This window comes from Alligator sinensis, unplaced genomic scaffold (assembly GCF_000455745.1).
Source record: "Alligator sinensis unplaced genomic scaffold, ASM45574v1 scaffold1215_2, whole genome shotgun sequence".
Taxonomy (NCBI): domain Eukaryota; kingdom Metazoa; phylum Chordata; order Crocodylia; family Alligatoridae; genus Alligator; species Alligator sinensis.
The window spans coordinates 68,239-88,120 of NW_005843024.1; the positions used below are offsets into that span (position 1 = coordinate 68,239).

Sequence of the window (19,882 nt, forward strand, 5' to 3'; positions counted from 1 at the left end):
CCAAATTCCCCAATCAACTGTTTCCGCCCCACTGCCTCAGCTCTTGCCAGCTCTTTGAAGCTCCTTCCTCGTGGTCCCTCACTGGTCTCTTCCCGAGTCAGCCATGCTGCCCCTTTTATCCCCCTCCAGGTGACCCAAGGGGCTAATCAGGGGACATGAGGGGCAAGTCTCTAGGGCCTGAGTGGTGAGGAAAGGGAATCCCAAATTCCCCAATCATCTTTTACCCCTTCAAAACCCTTGGGATAGGTCACTGCCAGCTAGCCCATCACACTTGCTCCTTTCTCTTTGGCCCCGTATATCTACTAGGGTTGTGCGAGGCTTCAGACCATGCTTCAGATCCAGAGAAGCTTTGGACATATTCTTGAAAGCAAAACTCACGTCCCATGTTTGTGTTACATTAGAGGGGGTGAAAACTTCAGGGGTGGTAGCCCCTGGTGAGGCCACAAAGCCTGCCAAGTTTCAAGGTGATAGGTGCAGGAGTTTGGGGGAAACTGCACCTCAAGCTGCTGACAGGCAAAACTCATGACATGGATGACCCTGTGTGTGTGTGTTAAGGTGCAGCAGGCTGAAAACTGCAGGGGTAGTGGCCCCTGCTCACACTTTCTTTTCTGGGATGCCTAGGGGAGCAGCTTCAAATGGAGCAAGAAGGGACTGGCTGGTGGCTGACCTCTGGTGGGAGGTTTAGAGTTCTATGTTGGGAAGTCAGAGACCCCAAGTTCTAAACCTCCTCTTAATAAGGAGTCCAGGACCTTCCACTTCTTAAGGTTGAATGCTCTAAATACTCTTCTACATGGAAGGGAAGGTGGTAATGCTCCTGGTCTCATCTCACTGTCACTCTAGGTGAGTACATAGCTGTCCACATATGCAAGGCTGTGAATCCAGGAATGCAATTTTTCTCCATGTGTATGCACCAAAAATGCCATATAAACAAATGGGAAAAAAATCATGTCTTGGGTAGATGACCAAATCTGGACACTTGGGTGACCAGGAAGGGAAAAGAATGGTACCCTAAGTGTCATCCAAGGGAGATCATACATGGAAGGTCCTTGCAAAAGAGCTTAAGAGTGATTCAGACTGGAAAGGATAATTTTGACCACAGTTTGTAAAGTATATAGGGATCCTCTGAGATGAGAGCTGCTGTATAAATGTAAAAGGCTTTTATTTCTGTTTCTAGATACAATTGCATTTCAGATTTCCTGAAGTCTTTTTGCATTGCCTTGGAGTCCTATATGGTCTAGTGATCTGAGAAGAGGACTAGAATCCAGGAAATCCTGAGTTCTAGTCTCTAACTTCTTCTTTTTGACTTTGAACTCACCACCATGGTTTGACTTTTACAAATATGCTATTCTGTTTCTGCTTCTTACGAATGTACACAGTTAATGTATGCACACAAGTCATAGCTTGTGTGAACAACCCTAGACTTGGTTTCTTGTATACAACAAACAAACAAGTTCTCAAAAGAAAGCTAAACCCCTCTGTTGCAGTTTTCCCATCTGTTAAAAGCCTGAGCAATGATACTTACATATTTGTTCTCTAGAAATGCAAATTAATTATTCAACGTTTCTGAAGTATTTTTAGATGGAGCATCCTTTCTATTTACTAAGGGTGATTATTCTTCCCAAAATAGATCCAAGCTGTTAATCACACTATAAGTCAGAGCACAGTGACTTCCAGAATGCAGCTGAAATTAAAGACACCTGAGATATATACTTTGAGAAGGGTAGGTAGGAGGTTGGATTACCACTTAGTAGCCATGAGTCTTTTAGTCATGCCTGTTCAGTCTAAGATTATATTTTAAATCAAGAATAAATGCTTGTTCGTTTGATATTTAATAGGAGGACTGGCAACTGACTCAAGAAGCCTATGGGCCAACGAGAGGCAGAGCGCTGCTCGACCTGGTACTGGCTACTGGGGATGACCTAGTCGGCGACCTAGCGATCGATGGGAAGCTGGGTGACAGTGACCACAAGCTGATCACCTTCACCATCCGCCAAAAAGCTGGCAAGTCGGTCAGCAACGCGCAAGTCCTTGACTTCAGGAAAGCCGACTTTGACAAGCTCAGGAGGCTTGTCAGTGAGGCCCTAAGGGACCGTGACCACAGGGAGAGGGGAGTTCAAGAGGAGTGGTTGCTCCTCAAGGGAGCGATCCTCAATGCACAAACTAAGTCTATTCCATCTCGGAGGAAAGGCAGCAAGAGGGCACAGCAGCCCCCCTGGCTCTCCAGGGACCTAGCAGATCTCCTGAGGCTAAAAAGAAAGGCCTACAAAGGGTGGAGGATGGGAGTCACCTCCAAGGAGGATTATTCTGCACTGGTCCGGTCCTGTAGGGAGCAGACCAGGAAAGCCAAGGCTGCAACTGAACTCCAGCTAGCTTTGAGCATCAAGGACAATAAGAAGTCCTTTTTCAGATATGTGGGGAGCCGGAGGAAAAGCAGGGGCAACATTGGACCCCTACTGAACCAGATGGGGCAACTGACAACTGACGCCCAGGAAAAAGCCAACCTATTAAATAGGTACTTTGCGTCAGTCTTTCATCAGTCCCATGGGACGCCCATGCCCGCTACAGGGCCGGGAAGTCCGGGTGAGGGTGATCCCCTGCCCTCCCTTAATGCTGACTTTCTGAAGGAACATCTTGAGAAGCTGGATACCTTCAAGTCAGCTGGCCCTGACAATCTTCACCCCAGGGTACTCAAGGAGCTGGCGAGCATCATAGCCCAGCCTCTAGCACGGATCTTTGAAAACTCTTGGCGCTCTGGTGTAGTGCCCGAAGACTGGAAGAAGGCCAATGTGGTGCCTATCTTCAAGAAAGGGAGGAAAGTGGATCCGGCTAACTATAGGCCCATCAGCCTGACTTCTATCCCGGGGAAGATCTTAGAAAAGTTTATTAAAGAGGCCATCCTTAATGGACTGGCCGACGCCAACATCTTAAGGGATAGCCAGCACGGGTTTGTTGCGGGTAGGTCTTGCTTGACCAATCTCATTTCCTTCTACGACCAGGTGACCTATCACCTGGACAAGGGAGAAGAGATTGATGTCATATATCTTGACTTCAAAAAAGCCTTCGATCTGGTGTCCCATGATCGCCTCTTGGAGAAACTGGCCAATTGTCGCCTTGGGTCCTCCACGATCCACTGGCTGGAAAATTGGCTCCGGGGTCGGACCCAGAGGGTAGTAATCGATGGAAGTCACTCATCGTGGTGTCCTGTGACCAGTGGGGTCCCCCAAGGCTCTGTCCTTGGACCCATACTGTTCAACATCTTCATTAATGATGTGGACACTGGAGTCAGAAGCGATCAGAACAAGCCTGATTCTGATTTTCTGATTTGAGTTACACCACTGTAAAGCACTGGGCTGGCCCAAGTATGATCATGATGCAAGATCACAATCAGCCCTCATGGAGGAAATGGGTGTCTAAAATATCTGAACATGCATCTCACTGAGCCATAGTATTAGCTCAACATTCTTGTGTGCTGTATATTTGGAAATGATCCTGTGAAGTGAAGTGAAGCCCCCAAAACTAAGCCTATAACTTCTAGGCTTTGGTTTCAAAAGGGCAAACATTCTCTCAAGCAAATCCCGGGACGTCATTCTCCCCCTGTACTCGGCCTTAGTGAGGCCGCAGCTGGAGTACTGTGTCCAGTTTTGGGCTCCACAATTCAAAAAGGATGTGGAGAAGCTTGAGAGAGTCCAGAGAAGAGCCATGCGCATGATCAGAGGTCAGGGAAGCAGACCCTACGATGACAGGCTGAGAGCCCTGGGGCTCTTTAGCCTGAAAAAGCGCAGGCTCAGGGGTGATCTGATGGCCACCTACAAGTTTATCAGGGGTGACCACCAGCATCTGGGGGAACGTTTGTTCACCAGAGCGCCCCAAGGGATGACGAGGTCGAATGGTCACAAACTACTTCAAGATCGTTTCAGGTTGGACATAAGGAAGAACTTCTTTACTGTCCGAGCCCCCAAGGTCTGGAACAGCCTGCCACCGGAGGTGGTTCAAGCGCCTTCATTGAACACCTTCAAGATGAAACTGGATGCTTATCTTGCTGGGATCCTATGACCCCAGCTGACTTCCTGCCCTTTGGGCAGGGGGCTGGACTCGATCTTCCGAGGTCCCTTCCAGCCCTGATGTCTATGAAAACATTTATTTTAAATACATGTGATTTTCCTTAAATTGTCTCAAAACTGGTTACTAGAGAACTTGATGTCATTTGGGAAGTTGTAAAGAGGAGAAAAAGTAAATAAAGTTTGGGATCAGTTTCATATTTCTGTTTAATCATCGCAAGATGTTTTATGTTAATGCTGTTACTCTATTAAATATAGAGTAACAGCATTAACATGACTTAAGTGTGTGGTTTACCCCTCTGAATTTCCAGAAGATAGTCCAAAAAGACTTAAACTTGTTCCCCATCTCATGCTTTCTGTAATGGAATAACAGCAGGTTTTAGTCCACTTGTTTTTTCAGTGTGCAATAGACAAAGGTTGTTTTTCCATTTGCTATTGCCATTGATATTCAGAAAGCAGATGATGTAGACAGATTTAGCCCTACCCACAATTAGCAATTTATTTTCTGATAATCTCACTGGCAAAAGTGAGTACAAGCACTTTAAACCTAACTGAAATTGAATGTAAGACACACAAGTACTATTAGAAGAGCTTTCTATTTGCTTAATATCGTTGTGGTCATATTATTATATACATATACATATACACACACACACAAAATATTGTGTAACATTGTATGTTAACATTAATGCTTCTTTCCTACCACAATTAGAATTTAAAATAAAATTGGCATTTAACATTGTTACCTTTTTCTGCCTCAAGTGATTAGCCAAAATTCAGTGAGGGTCTTGCAATTTATTTTTGTCAGGGGGAGAAATCAATACTAGTTTATTTCTTTGATGCAATCCTGTTTACTTACACAGTTGTGCAAAGGCCTTTTCCTGGGACACAAGGCAATTCAGAGAGGGGAAAAATTCCCTGCTCACAGCTTCGTGGCCTTTCCCTAGCCAGAACTTGGATCAGTAGCTTTCTTTAACTCTTTCATGAGCGTGCTACAAGTGATATTCTCTGGACCTTCATTACTGCCTTCCCTTTCAGCCTCTTACTTCCTTTTTCAGATGTACAAACCTAAAGTGGAGTAAAAGCCAGAGAAGCTTTTCCATCTACATATGTCTGTACTTTGAGTGGGAACCTTCGAGTGGTCTTCTGGTTGGAGACCACTATTACACTGTTATTCCCTGCTTTCTCTTTCTTAGTTATGTCTATAGGTCTCCAGGGAGTTACCCGTGTTGTCAGGGTGGACTTTTGTCAGTGTTGTTATCTGACTCCATTAGTGTTGTTTGGGTTTTACCAATCACCATCAGTTTGGATGGTCTGTGTTCACTGTCAGGATGCCATCTGTGATGTTGCACCCCTTAACCTCATTATTACAAGAAATAAACTTGAGGGCTTTGGCTTAGTGACAAATAGCTCAGCCAGGTTTATTGCTTACAAACAAGCCTAGACATAACATCCAGCTGCCCATGGTGCTAACCTTGTCATTTGCCAGCGTAGTAGTCATGAACAGAATTTCTAAGCCCAGAACAAAGTATTAAGGGTTCTTAGGCCTCTTTTTATACATCAGTCACAGTTTCATATTTACACTATACACATTCTAGTTCTCCCCAGGAAGACTGCCCCTATTATAGCCACAGAGGATTTCACTCCATGGACCACCGTTCACCCATTAGAGCACTGGCTGGGCAGGCAGTGCACACAACGCCCAGGTTTTTCACAACTCTGGCCTGGTGGGACAGGTGGAGAGTGGGCACTTCATGCTAGGGGTGCTGGCCCTACATCTGGGCAGTCATGGTCCTACCCCTGCTCACTGGGTACCTACCCACTCCTGCCCTGGCTGATGTGGCCCTTCACTGGCCAATTGGACCCCCACTAGGCCTGTCTCAGTGCCGGCAGAGGGTTTGGGATTGAGAATATGGTCAGGGGTAGAAAGGTAAGAAAGGTTTATTGACTTAACAAAAGCACAACTACACCTAGTAACAAAACAAAGCATGACAGACAAAAGAAATTCATGTCAGTAACTTATCGGCAGTCCCCTCTGAGACCTGATACACAGCAAGCTTCTCTTTCCACAAAGTTCAGTGAAGTCAGGCATCCCTGAACAGCGCTGTCTGAGGGGTACCAGGAAGGACCCTGGAATGCAGTTTTTGGGCTCCTCGAGGTCCACAGGCCCACTGATCTAGGCAACCGCTAACTAATTCTTTTCACAGAGCTGTATCTTCCTTCTGCATGGTTTCCAGATATTCTAGCTAATTTATAGCTTCTGAAAATGAATGACCACTAAGATTCCTTTTACTTAAACTGTCCTTAGACTGACCAGTAGCAGTACAAGCCTTGCATTCCTCTGATAAGGTAATTTTAAGTACACCACAAAGCCTTATTACTTCAAAGCTTTGCTAAATTTACGAGGCCTTCCTTTATACAAGGCCTCACTACATCTTAAATTTTAATTAGGCTTTTAGAACAACATATAGTTTAATATCTAAACAAATACAGAAAAACACTTGGTCTAATCTTCATAGGGCCTTCAGTAAGCACCTTTATCACACAGGCACACTTTTCAGCCGTCAGACTCCACCCCTTCCTTGCTGAAGCACTATGATAGTTACAACTGAAATGCTAAATCCACTTGCGCTACATCGGGAAGTGGGGAGGTATCTATAAATTTAACTTGCATAGCATGAACAGACTTACAACAACGATTAAAACACTATTTAGCTGTTGCTACTAGGGCAATGTAGAATACTATGATGCTCAAGATGGTTCGTCAGACTCCACCCCTTCCTTGCTGAAGCACTATGATAGTTACAACTGAAATGCTAAATCCACTTGCGCTACATCGGGAAGTGGGGAGGTATCTATAAATTTAACTTGCATAGCATGAACAGACTTACAACAACGATTAAAACACTATTTAGCTGTTGCTACTAGGGCAATGTAGAATACTATGATGCTCAAGATGGTTAGCCACGTAGTTGAGGTGGCACTTGGTGACACATGAACAGTACAGATTACATTATACCATTTATAAGGCTTGGGCACGTTGACAGCCAGACTGATGGTTTGCCTACCCCCTTGAGCAAGGAGAGCTAACTGAGTGCCTTGCTGAGTCTTTGCCTCAAGGCTTTGCAGCTTATTTTTTACTTCACTCCCTGTTTTTTTAAAGATGGCACGTGTAACAGGAGGGACGGCAGGGTCACCGTGCTATCCCCTGTCGCCTACTCTACCGTGCCAAGCTTCTGACTTGCACCCTCCTATTCTCACCCGCCACGACTTTGATCATCTGTGTTTTTATAGGGAGGCTACCTCTCTTCCACTTGGCCACAGTTCTCCTGATCCGGGTGTTCTGTATATCTAAGCCTTGTGGCTCTTCCCCGCAATGCTGCCCTCTCACCGGGCTCTTCTTTGGAGCTGGGGTCTGTACACCCCAAACTCCGTGCCCTCACTGGGGCTGGGATCCTCCCTCTACCGTGAGTCCCCTATGAGGCCTCCTCCATCCCCTTATAGCCTCACCCAAACCACCGGTTATAAACAAACTGCAACAAAAACACAAGCCCCTGGGCTACAAAGCAAACATAAGCCTCCAGTTAAACTGCGCTCAGGCCTACCAGGGTTCTCTGTCACCCGGTGGTGACCAATGCTGCTCTGGCATCCTGGCTCTGCTCCTCTTTTCTTTCTGGCAGGGCGCTCCTTCTGCCTTGGCTGCTGGTAGGGAACTGCTGCCTGGCCTCCTACCTGTGGTTTATATAGGCCAGGCCCTGCCCCTTCTTGTCAGCTGGCTAGGCAGGTGCGGATCATTAGCTCCCTCTAGTTGCCTCAGCAACCAGCACCTGAGGAGTCTTCCGGGCTCTCTCAGTAGCAGGCACCTTAGTGTCCTGCTACACACCTCCCCGCTTAAGATTTCAGACTCACCAAGGTGGATCTTCATAGGTGTTGCGTCCCTCTGTGGCTTTTCTCGGCCTTTCTTCTGGCACCCGGCAACTCAAAATGCTGGAGGCAGAGGTTTTCAGGCACCTCCTCCTCGTCTTTTACCTAGGGCGCACCATGTGGGATTTATTGGGAGCTACCCCGCCGCAGGCAGTCCCCCCACATTAGTCTTCCCTGGTAGGGTGCAATTCAGGCCTATCGTCTTTTTTTCTTCCACAGCCCCATCACCTTGACAAGACCGCCTCCTCTCTCTTCCTCAGGGCTGGATATCTTGTCCTTAGGGTGGGGCTTGGGCCATCCTTCTCCTTCCCCCTGATGTTCCCTGGGGTTTTGGCTCCTCCTGCCCACTTCAAGTCTTTGGACCTCTCTTCTACTCAGAGCTTCTGCCTCTCTCTCTCTCCTGGAAGCCGTACCTGTTTTACCAGATACCCATGCCTGTGCCCTCCTCAATCTCTGGCCTTCTTGTTTTAGCTGTCCTCCCTTTTGAGTGTGATCAGGGAAGCTTAGGTCCCCATTCTTGTTTCTCCCACTAACCTGCTTACTATCTTGCCCAGCAGTCATATCCCCCTTATCTACCTCGCTCTGTGGTACCGGTTTTGGTATGGTCAGTACCCCAGCATCGTACCTGCTGGCGAGCTTTTCTAATTTCTCTCTCAAGCCCTTCAATCCTTCCGCATACTGGCTTGCCCAGTGACTCCACTTCTGCTCAAGGTACTTGATAACTATGGGGATACTCTCTTCCCCCATTGTGGCCGCATCCGTCTTGGGAGATCCCTCCGTCATTGTACTCTTCTCTTGCTGCTCTAATTCCCCTCTCCTCCTTGGAGCTTCCACACTCAGTATTCTTGTGGGTTTCTTGGTCTTCCTGGTCCTTTAGGTGTATGGTCCATGCTATCTCTACCCCTCTCTCAGTCTCTACCAAAAATTCCCCTCAAGGCTTCCAGCTCTCGCCACTGCTCCTGGTACTCCATGTTAGCCCTGGATGCATGTTCCTCCAACTGCAGACTTATGGCAGTCAGTCTCTCTCTCTGCATCCGAGCAACCTGTGCCAGCTGCTGCTTGATGTCTGCTTGCAATTTCATCTCCCTGGCTGTGCTCTTTTCCACTGCTTGGGCCTCTAGTCCTCCTTCAGTCTGGGTTTCTGTACTTAATACCTCTGTCCCCTCTGACTCTTCAGGATCTTGGCCTTTTGATGCTGTGTGACTGCTAGCTGCCCTTAGGGTCTCATTTTCTGCCTCTAAGGCCTGAATCTGCTGGTTTAGAATCTGTATTTGCTGCTGTGACTGCTCCCTCTCTGCGTTCATCACTGCCTCTCTAGCCACGTTATCTTCTATGAGAGATTTAAGGCACTGTACCTATTCTCCCATGTGGTCTCTTTCTGCCTCCACCCTCTGCAGCTGGGACCGTAATCTCTCAGTCTCTTTTGTCCCAGCCTCCACCTCACTTTCAAGGGACAAGCTTCGATTGTACAGGTTCTCGTAATTTGCCAGGTTAGCTTTTATTTTCTCCATCTCCTGTGCAAAAGCCTTGCCCGTTTCTTTTGCTTGGGCATGGCTTTTAAGCAGCTCGTCCCACAGCTCCTGTGCTTGGTGTTTTGCATGAAAGCACTTCTGCTGCCACTCATCCAACTCATCCTGCAGTTCCTGTATATGATCCGCCTGGCTGCGGACTTCTTTCTGAAGGACCTCTATCATGCTTTTGGCGACCTCCAACTTCTGTAATATCTCTTTCTGTTCCCTTGTCTGGGTTGTGCAGGTTGTAGTAGGCTTCTCTTTCCAAGCTGCCATCTCCCTCTGCATCTTCTGTAGCTTCTCTTCCCTCTCCTGGCTCTTTTGGGCTCCATTTGCAATAAGCTGCTCTAGTGCGCGAGTTCTCTCTGCTTCCACCACTATCACGCGCCCGATTTCTTTTGAGCCTCCTTCCCTTTTCCCTGCCTGGGCCTGGTGTTCTAACCCACCAGCCTTTGCCTCAGCTTGCTCCTTTTGAATTTGGGCCACCTCTAGCTCCCACTCCACTCGTTCAGTTTTCTCCTCCAACTCATCTATTCGTAGGAGCCTGGCAAAGTTCTCCTGTTTCAGGCTCTCTGTATCCTCTGCTGTTGCCATCCTGGCCTCACACCCTCACTGGTTGGGCCCTCAGGCTTCCCCAGTAGTGTCCCTGAGCCGTGTCTTCCTACTTTGCCCTCTACTTGGTTTGTGTTGCCACTGTCTTCTTATGACCCCCTCTCTGTCCTTGTTTTAGCCCTCAGGTTCATCTTTCCGTGCACGGCCTGACAATTCCTGGCCAATGCACCACTGTAACAGGAGGGATGGCAGGGTCTCCTTGCTATCCCCTATCGCCTCCTCTACTGTGCCAAGCTTCTGACTTGCACCCTCCTATTCTCGCCCAACACGACTTTGATCATCTGTGTTTTTATAGGGAGGCTACCTCTCTTCCACTTGGCCACAGTTCTCCTGCTCTGGGTGTTCTGTATATCTAAGCCTTGTGGGCCTTCTCTGTACACCGCCCTTCTCACTGGGGCCTTCTCTGTACACCACCCTTCTCACTGGGCTCTTCCCCGCAGTGCTGCCCTCTCACTGGGCTCTTCTTTGGAGCTGGGGTCTGTACACCCTGAACTCCGTGCCCTCACTGGGGCTGGGATCCTCACTCTACCGTGAGTCCCCTATGAGGCCTCCTCCATCCCCTTATAGCCTCACCCAAACCACCGGTTATAAACAAACTGCAACATAAACACAAGCCCCTAGGCTACAAAGCAAACATAAGCCTCCAGTTAAACTGCGCTCAGGCCTACCAGGGTTCTCTGTCACCCAGTGGTGACCAATGCTGCTCTGGCATCCCAGCTCTGCTTCTCTTCTTTCTGGCAGGGAGCTCCTTCTGCCTTGGCTGCTGGTAAGGAACTGCTGCCTGGCCTCCTGCCTGTGGTTTATATAGGCCAAGGCCCGCCCCCTTCTTATGGATACATCTGATACCCATGAGGTGGGTATTGTAAAGTTGAGAGGTATAGTCTCAGAGGAAATTTCTGGCCATTTTAGGGCAATAGTACGGTTACTTAATTGCAGTAGAGCAACGGCTCCACTTTTAGCTCTTAAGCAACACGAATTGCATAAAGTCAAGGTGGTACCATTTTCATGCAGCAAACGACCTGGTCCTTCCCAACAAACACGTTGCCTTATTGTTACGTATGACACATTAGGTAACTCATATACACAGGTCATGTTAGGTGGGCTGAGCGGCCAGCCTCTCCATAGGGTTTCTAATTCAATCAAAGTGCTACTAATTTGAACTAGGGGGGACTGTGCTACATACCGAGGGCCATCATGGGTAACTATTTCCCATATGGGGTGATGCAGATTCCAGTCTGAAAGGCATCTTCCTCCTAGCCCTGTGTTTAGCAAATAAGCAGTGGTCTAGTTTCCCTCTTTTACCCCCCTGCACCAGGAATGAATATTTTCCTTTATTACAGCCTTCCCAAGTGGTAAGTCAGGTGCTTTGATAGGGGTATTTTTCATTAAATGTTGCAGGCATTCCATGATTTTCTAAGACAGGGGCTATTCTCTATTTTTAACGTTGTTTATTACCTGGGAAAAATGCATATTCAATGATAACTGGACTTGTGCACACGCAGCACTCCAAGTTTGATTTTTGTCTGCTTTAAAAGCAGTGTCCATCATGACTTAGGCAAGATGGACTGTTTCTAATCCTCCATCAGTTAGCAATTATTCAGTGTGCTCTAATGTTTTTCCTTTGAGCATGCCTCCCCTAGTGGCCTACCGCCTGTCGGAGATTGGCTACTCCTTCAGTGTTTTTCTGGGATTTATCCAAGTTTCACACATTTATAGCTGAGTTAAGTTTGTCTCAAAGATAACCTAGAGTATCTCTTCGTCTGCGGGACTTAAGTGCACTTATGGAACGGAAAATGACTGGCTATTCCCATCTAGGTAACCCTTCAGCTACCTGAGTTTGCTGAACAGTTTGGAAAGGTAGCTCAGACATACCATTGTTCTGGGTTGAACAATATTCAGGCAGTGAACAATGAAGCATTTAGGAGGGTTGGGATTTTAACTTGTCACTTCCACCAGGGTGTGGAGTTATACACAGGCGGTGTCAGGGCCTCTCATGGGGGAACGGCCAGTGATAGTAGTGAACACCCCATTTTCTCACAGATCACAATTATCCTTCCTACTTTGGGAGCTTGTAGCCATGTTTCACCTCCCAGAGAGTGAAAGAGCTCCCACAGTCGCTCATGGGAATGATGCTGTATCGGGTTAATGAAACGGCATTGTCTGGGCAGAATCATAGCACTGATTTGCTTTAGGAGACCCACTGGTATAAAAGGATGAAGATAAGTGGTGGAGACTTGCGGATACAGCCTCCTTTTGGTTGTATTAAAGTGGGTACCAGTCCACCATGCCTCTGTATAGGTATGATTCACAAACTATGTAATAACTTTGTTCCAACCTGTAATGCGCTTTCCCACCTGGTGGGCTTCACACAATCACTGGAGAGTGTTGTCAGCCATAGGGATGGGAGGGGGCAGATTCTCCCATAAACGAAATGGTTCGAGAGGCTGAACAGATGCAGAATGCACTGTTGGGGACTCAAACTCAGGGGCGTTGAGCTCGATGGGGTTCCCCTCTGGAAGTATGTAACAACAAACTCCCCAAAACAGCAGAGATACAACAATCACCTCCCCTCCCACAGTTAGCCATTCCAGCCTTCAGGTAGGGAATGAACCCAAGATAATAACTGGTGCTACAGGTGCACTGACAGTTACCACCTTGCCAGTCAACTATCTTGTTTCTTTTACTCAGAGACTAGGACTTCACTTGCTCCGAGGTGGTGGGTTTCTTCTAGTATGGATACTGCAGCCGGACTACGTGAAGGCCATCTGAACACATTTCCGGGGGATGCTCTTCAGGGTCAGGCCACTCCTTGAGGTCTTCAGGAGCAAGTTCATTAATATCTGGGTAATAAGAAGGATAGTAGACATGCCCTACCCAGGAAACACAGTAAGGCATTAATAAAAAGAGTACATTCATAACAGTCCACCACTTCATGATGCCAATCAATTTAGACTGGTGACAGAGCAGGACTCGTCTTCAGTGGCAGGCTCAATTAGAAATGGTTATGGCTGCACTTGTGGACAGATCCAATCTGTAGGAACAAGACAACAAGGAGATTGGCTTCCGTTAGATAAATCTGACTTAAATACCCACCGTGTATTATGCATTCTTTTTGGTAATAGTCTCCCCTCCCATTTATTTCCTTGAGGATGCTTTACTACTACCCGATCTCCTGCCTGGAGCTTTCCTGGGTTACCACCCCTAGGTCACTCTACTGCCGGCTCCCGGGGACTACCCAATCTAAAGGCCTGCTGCATAGGGCTACCTCCCAGATGGGGTCAGTTATTGGCCCAATTGATAGCTCGATCCAGGTGCAAGTCCCAGTTTTTAAGCGCTGGGCCAGCAGCCAACCGCAAATTGCATTTGAGGATGCCATTGGTTCACTATACTAATCCGTTAGACTGTGGATGGTATGGGATGTGATATGTCCATAACATGCTATGTTTTGCGGTCCAGTCATATGCAAGATAGTTGCGGAAGTGAGGGCCATTATCATTCTGTATTTCTGTAGGTGGTGGATACACAGCTAGTAAAGTTTCCAGTGCTGCACGAGTGCCCTGGGCTGTAGCTCTCACTGAGGCATGGGTGAACGTTATTTCTGTGGTAACTTCTACAGCTACAGACACGTAGCATCGCAACATGTCTTTGATACTAATGGATTCTATCTATGCAGGCTTATAACACTGGATGCTTTTTGTCATGGCTGGTAGTGATGGGATGGCAGCCATCAAGGTGTCAGCATTAGCATTCAAAACTTGAAAGTCAATAGTTAACCGCCACTCTCCATTTGGCTTGCGCACTGGCCACACTGGATTGTTATACGGGGAGTGGGTTCGGATAATAATCCCATCTTCTAACTGCTGACTTAAGATACACTGGATAGGTTGGGTGGCCTCGGGGGGAGTTCGATACTGGGGTTTGTGTACTCCTTTCATGGGAGGCAGGGTTAGTGGGATTATGCCTTATCGACTTACAGCTGTTATAGCCGTTTCTTCTGTTTCTCAGTGAGGTACTGCACACCCAAACTGCCAATTCTCTTGTTCAAGGGCAAACCGCTGTTCTCCTAGTACATTACGTCCCAGTAAGCTTGGTCCCCCTTTAAGTATTACTGTGGCCACTGTTACCTTAGAGCTATTAGGTAATGCTAAGGTTGCTCGGACTAGATGTCCTGATTGTCTGGTGCCTCCGACTCCAATTACTTGATAAGGCGTTCCTTTCTCTCCCTTTTAATCTGCAGAATCTAAAATACAAATCTGGGTACCAGTGTCTAATAGCATATCAATTGACTTTTTACTTTCACCTAATTGAATCTGCACAGGTATCTGAATTAAGGGGCCAATATTAACTTTAGATACTGGTCCCCGGCTTGCTATTGCACCCATTGTGGCCCCTTTCTTTGGGGGCTGGGCCGGCCGGACTCCCTAGGCCACATAATCAGGTGGGGTAAAGGCTGGCGGCCCTGCAGGTGCCTGGGGAACTGTTGATAGTTCTGCCCTCAGGGCAGAGGATCCCTTCGGTGACTCTGCTGGTGGTGCTGACAGCTTTGCTTTTGGGCTTGCTTTTTCATTTGCTTTTTCACTGCAGTGTTTAGCCCTCAGCCCTTGCAAGGCATTGATGGGCAGTCTACTGATTTGCACTTCATTGAAACAGGCAGCTAACAAGTCTTTCCACATTTTTGCTTGCGGAGTCGTGGGCCTGCCATTTCCGGGGTTTTTCAACATGTGGCCCCTTTCTTTGGGGGCTGGGCCGGCCGGACTCCCTAGGCCACATAATCAGGTGGGGTAAAGGCTGGCGGCCCTGCAGGTGCCTGGGGAACTGTTGATAGTTCTGCCCTCAGGGCAGAGGATCCCTTCGGTGACTCTGCTGGTGGTGCTGACAGCTTTGCTTTTGGGCTTGCTTTTTCATTTGCTTTTTCACTGCAGTGTTTAGCCCTCAGCCCTTGCAAGGCATTGATGGGCAGTCTACTGATTTGCACTTCATTGAAACAGGCAGCTAACAAGTCTTTCCACATTTTTGCTTGCGGAGTCGTGGGCCTGCCATTTCCGGGTTTTTTCAACAATTCGGGGGAGGTCAAGGGTTTATCTTTCGCTGAGGCCACTGCCATGGCCTTGGCAGTTTTTATTGGCTTGGTAAGCCTTGACTTCTGCAAAATGGGTAAAAGCTGCACTAATCCCCAGATCGCATCTCTTACTGGGTGATTCACCGCCTCTGGCTCCAAGGCCAACAAAATGAGGTGCACTCTGTTGGTGCTTGTCAGCAAAACTTCCTCCACAACGGTGCTGCCATGACTTCTGCATCTGGCGTGTGAGTCCAAACTGCTGCACGAATGATTTCAGTTAGTGATAATAGATACAAACAGTGGACAGCCTCTTTTAAATTGGTCCATGCCTGAGGGGCAGGGTTAATCTCTTCTTCCATATTACTATAACTGGCTGCAGTGGCTTGGAGTGCAGCAGAAAACAAAGTAACATCTTCATCACTTCCTGCAAACTGATTTAACTGGAGCTCAGGGTGCAGAACCATTTTTGCAGCTTCGGCTCTATTCACTGAAATTGCAAATGCCCCTTCACTATACATTTGAACTAGCCAGTCTATTACTGGCTCTCCTGGCTTTGACTGCTGCCTTTGAATATTTTTAATCTCTGCATGGGTAAAGGAATGCAGCTCTGCTCAGGGATTCTCTCCTTGCGGCCTTGAATGAGTTATCACCATGGGAAAAACTTGGCTGATTTGGCTGATTTTCTCCCTCGGGGCAGGGAAGGTCTGGCTAGGTTTCTCCCTCTGGGCAGGAACATACAGGGGTGTTTCAGCACCAGGCTCATTATAAATCTCCTCCTCTCCATCAATCTTATGCCTTTGATCTTCCCAGACCTTCTGGTTTATCTCTATACAGACACTTGTGGGAGGATGGCTTCACAGCCTGTGCTAACCGCTTTCTTTTGGAGGGGAGCAGCCATGCGTGGGATCATAATTTTTCCTTTCTTTCATTTTAATGTTTCCAAACAGCTCTATGTAGCTTGCACAGTCTTGCATGCCATGCTGTTGGAATTTTTCACATCTTTTAACTCCTTACTCAGATGGGTGACCTCTTCCCGGAGCAGGGCATTCAGTTCAGCCCCTAACCGCAGGCATGTTGCCAGAAGACACAACAGGCACCCCTTCTCGGGCTTACCCCAGGCAGCAGTAGCAAACCTATGATCGGATACAGTTCCTGGGTCACTCCAGGCAGGTCTCAACCTATCCTTTTCCCACTCGGGATTCTCCATCCCTGTCACTTCCTTAAGCAAAGCCACTAACGGGGCCCATGCAACTCCGTTCATTTTGACTTTTCTCTCCAGACCAGAGCCTCTAAATCCTGTTCATGATGCCAATTTATGTCTCTGCTGCCTGCGGAGGGTTTGGGATTGAGAGTATGGTCAGGGGTAGAAAGGTAAGAAAGTTTTATTGACTTAGCAAAAACACAACTACACGTAGTAACAAAACAAACAATGACAGACAAAAACAATGCATGTCGGCAACTTATCGGCAGTCCCCTCTGATGCCTGATACACAGCAAGCTTCTCTTTCCACAAAGTTCAGTGAAGTCAGGAGTCCCTGAACAGCGCTGTCTGAGGGGTACCAGGAAGGACCCTGGAATACAGTTTTTGGGCTCCTTGAGGTCCACGGGCCCACTGATCTAGGCAACAGCTAACTAATTCTTTCCATAGAGCTGTATCTTCCTTCTGCATGGTTTCCAGATATTCTAGCTAATTTATAGCTTCTGAATGGTTCTGATAACGAATGACCACTCAGATTCCTTTTACTTCAACTGTCGTTAGAGTGACCAGTAGCAGTAAAGGCTTGCATTCCTTTGATAAGGTAATTTTAACAACACCACAAGGCCTTACTACTTCAAGGCTTTGCTAAATTTACTAGGCCTTACTTTATACAAGGCCTCACTACATCTTAAACTTTAATTAGGCTTTTAGCAACAACATATAGCTTAATATCTAAACAAATACAGAAAAAAAACACTTGGTCTAATCTTCATAGGGCCTTCAGCAAGCACCTTTATCATGCAAGCACAGTTTTCTGGTGTCACAAGGCCCACTTAAACTGCTGCCTGGGCTGGACCCATGCCATAGTGGAGTGCACCTTCAGCTGGCACAAGGGCAGTTGGCATGCCCTCTCCTCCTGCTCCGAGGTCACTGAGGACAACCTACCCTGGGTCACCATCACAGCTTGAGTGCTGCATAACATCTATACGGCCCAAAGGGAGCTGTTCCATAAGGCCTGGATGGAGGAGGCAATGGTGCACATAGTACACCTGGTGGCAGGAGTACCACCTGCAGTGGCAGTGACAGCGGTGTCCCCCTCCAGGAGAGCCACGTACCGAGCCAGGGGGACCAGGGCACTGGATGTGGGAAGCCCTAGCTGACCACCTCTTGCTGCACTCCCCGTTCAAGCCCCCTTCTCCACCGCCCATGGTGCACCCCCTCCACCACCCAACCTCAGCACCATGCTCACTACAGACATGTCAGAAGAGCAAGTCTCTATTCCCCTCACATCATACAAATCTCCCTCTCCCCACTCCTTCCACAACACACAGAGCACCCCTCCCTCTTTGACAAGAACAGACCCCATCTGCCTGCTCCCCCACACACTGCGCCCCTCCACCACCCACCCCACTCACGAAAAAAAAAAAAAAACCCCTTTTAGCTGTGCGACCTATTTACATAGTGTTTTTTGTGGTGCCCCAGGGAATGGGGGTTATCTAGGAAGAAGAGCCCGAGGACAGGAAGCCAGCACCCTGGCCTCTGGCTGTTCCCCCATGGGTCTGGACACTGTGGTTAGTGTGGCAGGTGGGGAGCTGAACACTGTGATTAGTGTGGCAGTGTGGCAGTAGCCCAGGAGTGGCAGTGGCTGGTGCTCCTCTAGTGTGGGCTGCTCCCCTTCTGGCTGGTGGAGTCCAGGCCCAGTAGGGCTGGGGTGCAGTTCTGGTGCTGTTTCAGGAAGCTCTGTCTCTGCACCTGCATGGAGTTGGGTTGAGAAGAGAGGCTGGGACTAGGTGGAGGGGGGCACTGGGTGGTGGGCTAGGGGCTTCTGGCAGCAGGAGGAGGTGAAGGACCTCATCCCAGGCCCAGGTGGGGGGCTGCTGTGGGGCAGATGGTGGCTACCAGGGGGCATGTGGGGCTAGGGCCAGAGGCCAGGCATTGGGTGGCCTGAACTTGACCACCAGGACCAGAATGGTGTCCAGCACTTGATGGTTTTTGTCTGTGGCCTGCACTGCCTGATCTGGGCTGGTATTGTGCTCCCACAGCACATGGAGCCACTCATACTCCAGGGCCAGGAACTCAGCCTAGAACTCCAAGTCTGCTTGTTCCTGCATGTCCTCACAAGTTATGTCCTCTGTCCACCAGGTCCATGCATCCTGTGCACAGTCCTCTGAGATGGCCACCAGCCATTGAAGGAAGAAGGTGCAGTCCTCTGGTGGAGCTGGTGCATCCACAGGGCCCCAATGGTGGGATGCAATGACCCTGAGCTGGCACCCCCACTGGTAATTGGAGCCTCTCCCCCGCACTCAGCTAAAGGGCCTGAAGAGCCATGAGACAGAAGGTTTTTATGAGAGTTTGTAACATTTCACAGATAAGATGCTCTGTACCAGGGGCCATGATCTGCCTCAGATCAGGGATTGGGTATGCATGGGTGCCCAGGGACCCAGGCAGCTTCTGGATGAGCCCCACATCCCTCCATGCTCCCCTGGGGTCAGTGACCTGCTGGGTGATGGCTGAAGGCAGCCTGCCTCCCCTGGCCTGTTCCCAGGATGGGACAGGCCAGATTCTAGGCAGCACCTGCTACTGTGGCTCCAGACTCCACTTTCTCGCCACTACACCTGCAGGTACACTGCTCTCTTGCACTGAAACCCAGCCCACAGTGCCTGGCCTCAGGAGGTGCAAGGCTCCTGGACAACTGGGACAAGGAGCTGACCATTCCCCTTTCCTCCCCACAGAGCATTTCTCTGGGAAGGTAACCTTCCATGCCACCACTGGGCCCCATGTGCCCCTGCTGCTTGTTCCCTGGGTTGTGTGCAATGGAGCTGTTTCTGTTGGCCAAGAGATGCCTGACGCACTATGCCCTGCTGCTGATGATCCTCATGGTGGACTGGTTGCACCTGCACACTTGTACAGGACCCTGAGCTATGATGGTGCAGGGGGCAGGCCCAGGTTTCCTGCAACCTCTGCCACCACCTAGAGGCTTACCTGTGGCTGTGCTGCACATGTCTGTCCTACACAACTGAGGATGACATCGCCACCAGCATTGATGCATTCTTTGGGGTGTGAGAGGCCTGGTCACCTAGCTGTGGGGCCAAAGGCTGCTCAATAAAGTTTAGCACTATCTGCCACCTCCCTGTGTGCTGTGGGGAGGAACCTTTGGCCAGGGGAGTGCAGGCAGGCTGGGCAGGCAGGGAACAGACTTCCCTCCAGTGTGGGGCTTATCACATGGTTGGGGCTGGCAAGGCTGATGGCTTTGCATGGTCCTTTCCATTGGCAACAGTGTGTGGCTGCACCCAGTGTCCTCAGCCTATGGGGTGTGGTGTGCAGAAACCTGGCTGGCTACCCCTCACTCCCCATGATTTCATAGACATTTCATAGACATCAGGGCTGGAACGGACCTCGGAAGATCATCGAGTCCAGCCCCCCACCCAAAGGGCAGGTTTGTTTGTTTTTTTTCTTGTGGTCAATGATGACCCCCAAGTCTCTTTCTTCCATAGTGCTAGCCAACATAGCACTGCCGAGC

General features: G+C 48.8%; 1 protein-coding gene across 1 annotated transcript; it reads right to left on the reverse strand.

Annotated features, from left to right (window-relative positions):
- Nucleotides 1–9,337: 9,337 nt before the first annotated feature.
- Nucleotides 9,338–10,087, reverse strand: LOC106723039 (tropomyosin alpha-3 chain-like). The gene has a single exon (XM_014526338.1). The coding sequence runs from the start codon at nt 10,085–10,087 to the stop codon at nt 9,338–9,340; it is 750 nt and encodes a 249-aa protein (XP_014381824.1).
- Nucleotides 10,088–19,882: the final 9,795 nt, after the last annotated feature.

Coding starts and splice junctions, on each gene's coding strand:
- LOC106723039 (XM_014526338.1), bottom strand. CDS start 10,087: ATGGCAACAGCAGAGGATACAGAGAGCCTGAAACAGGAGAACTTTGCC.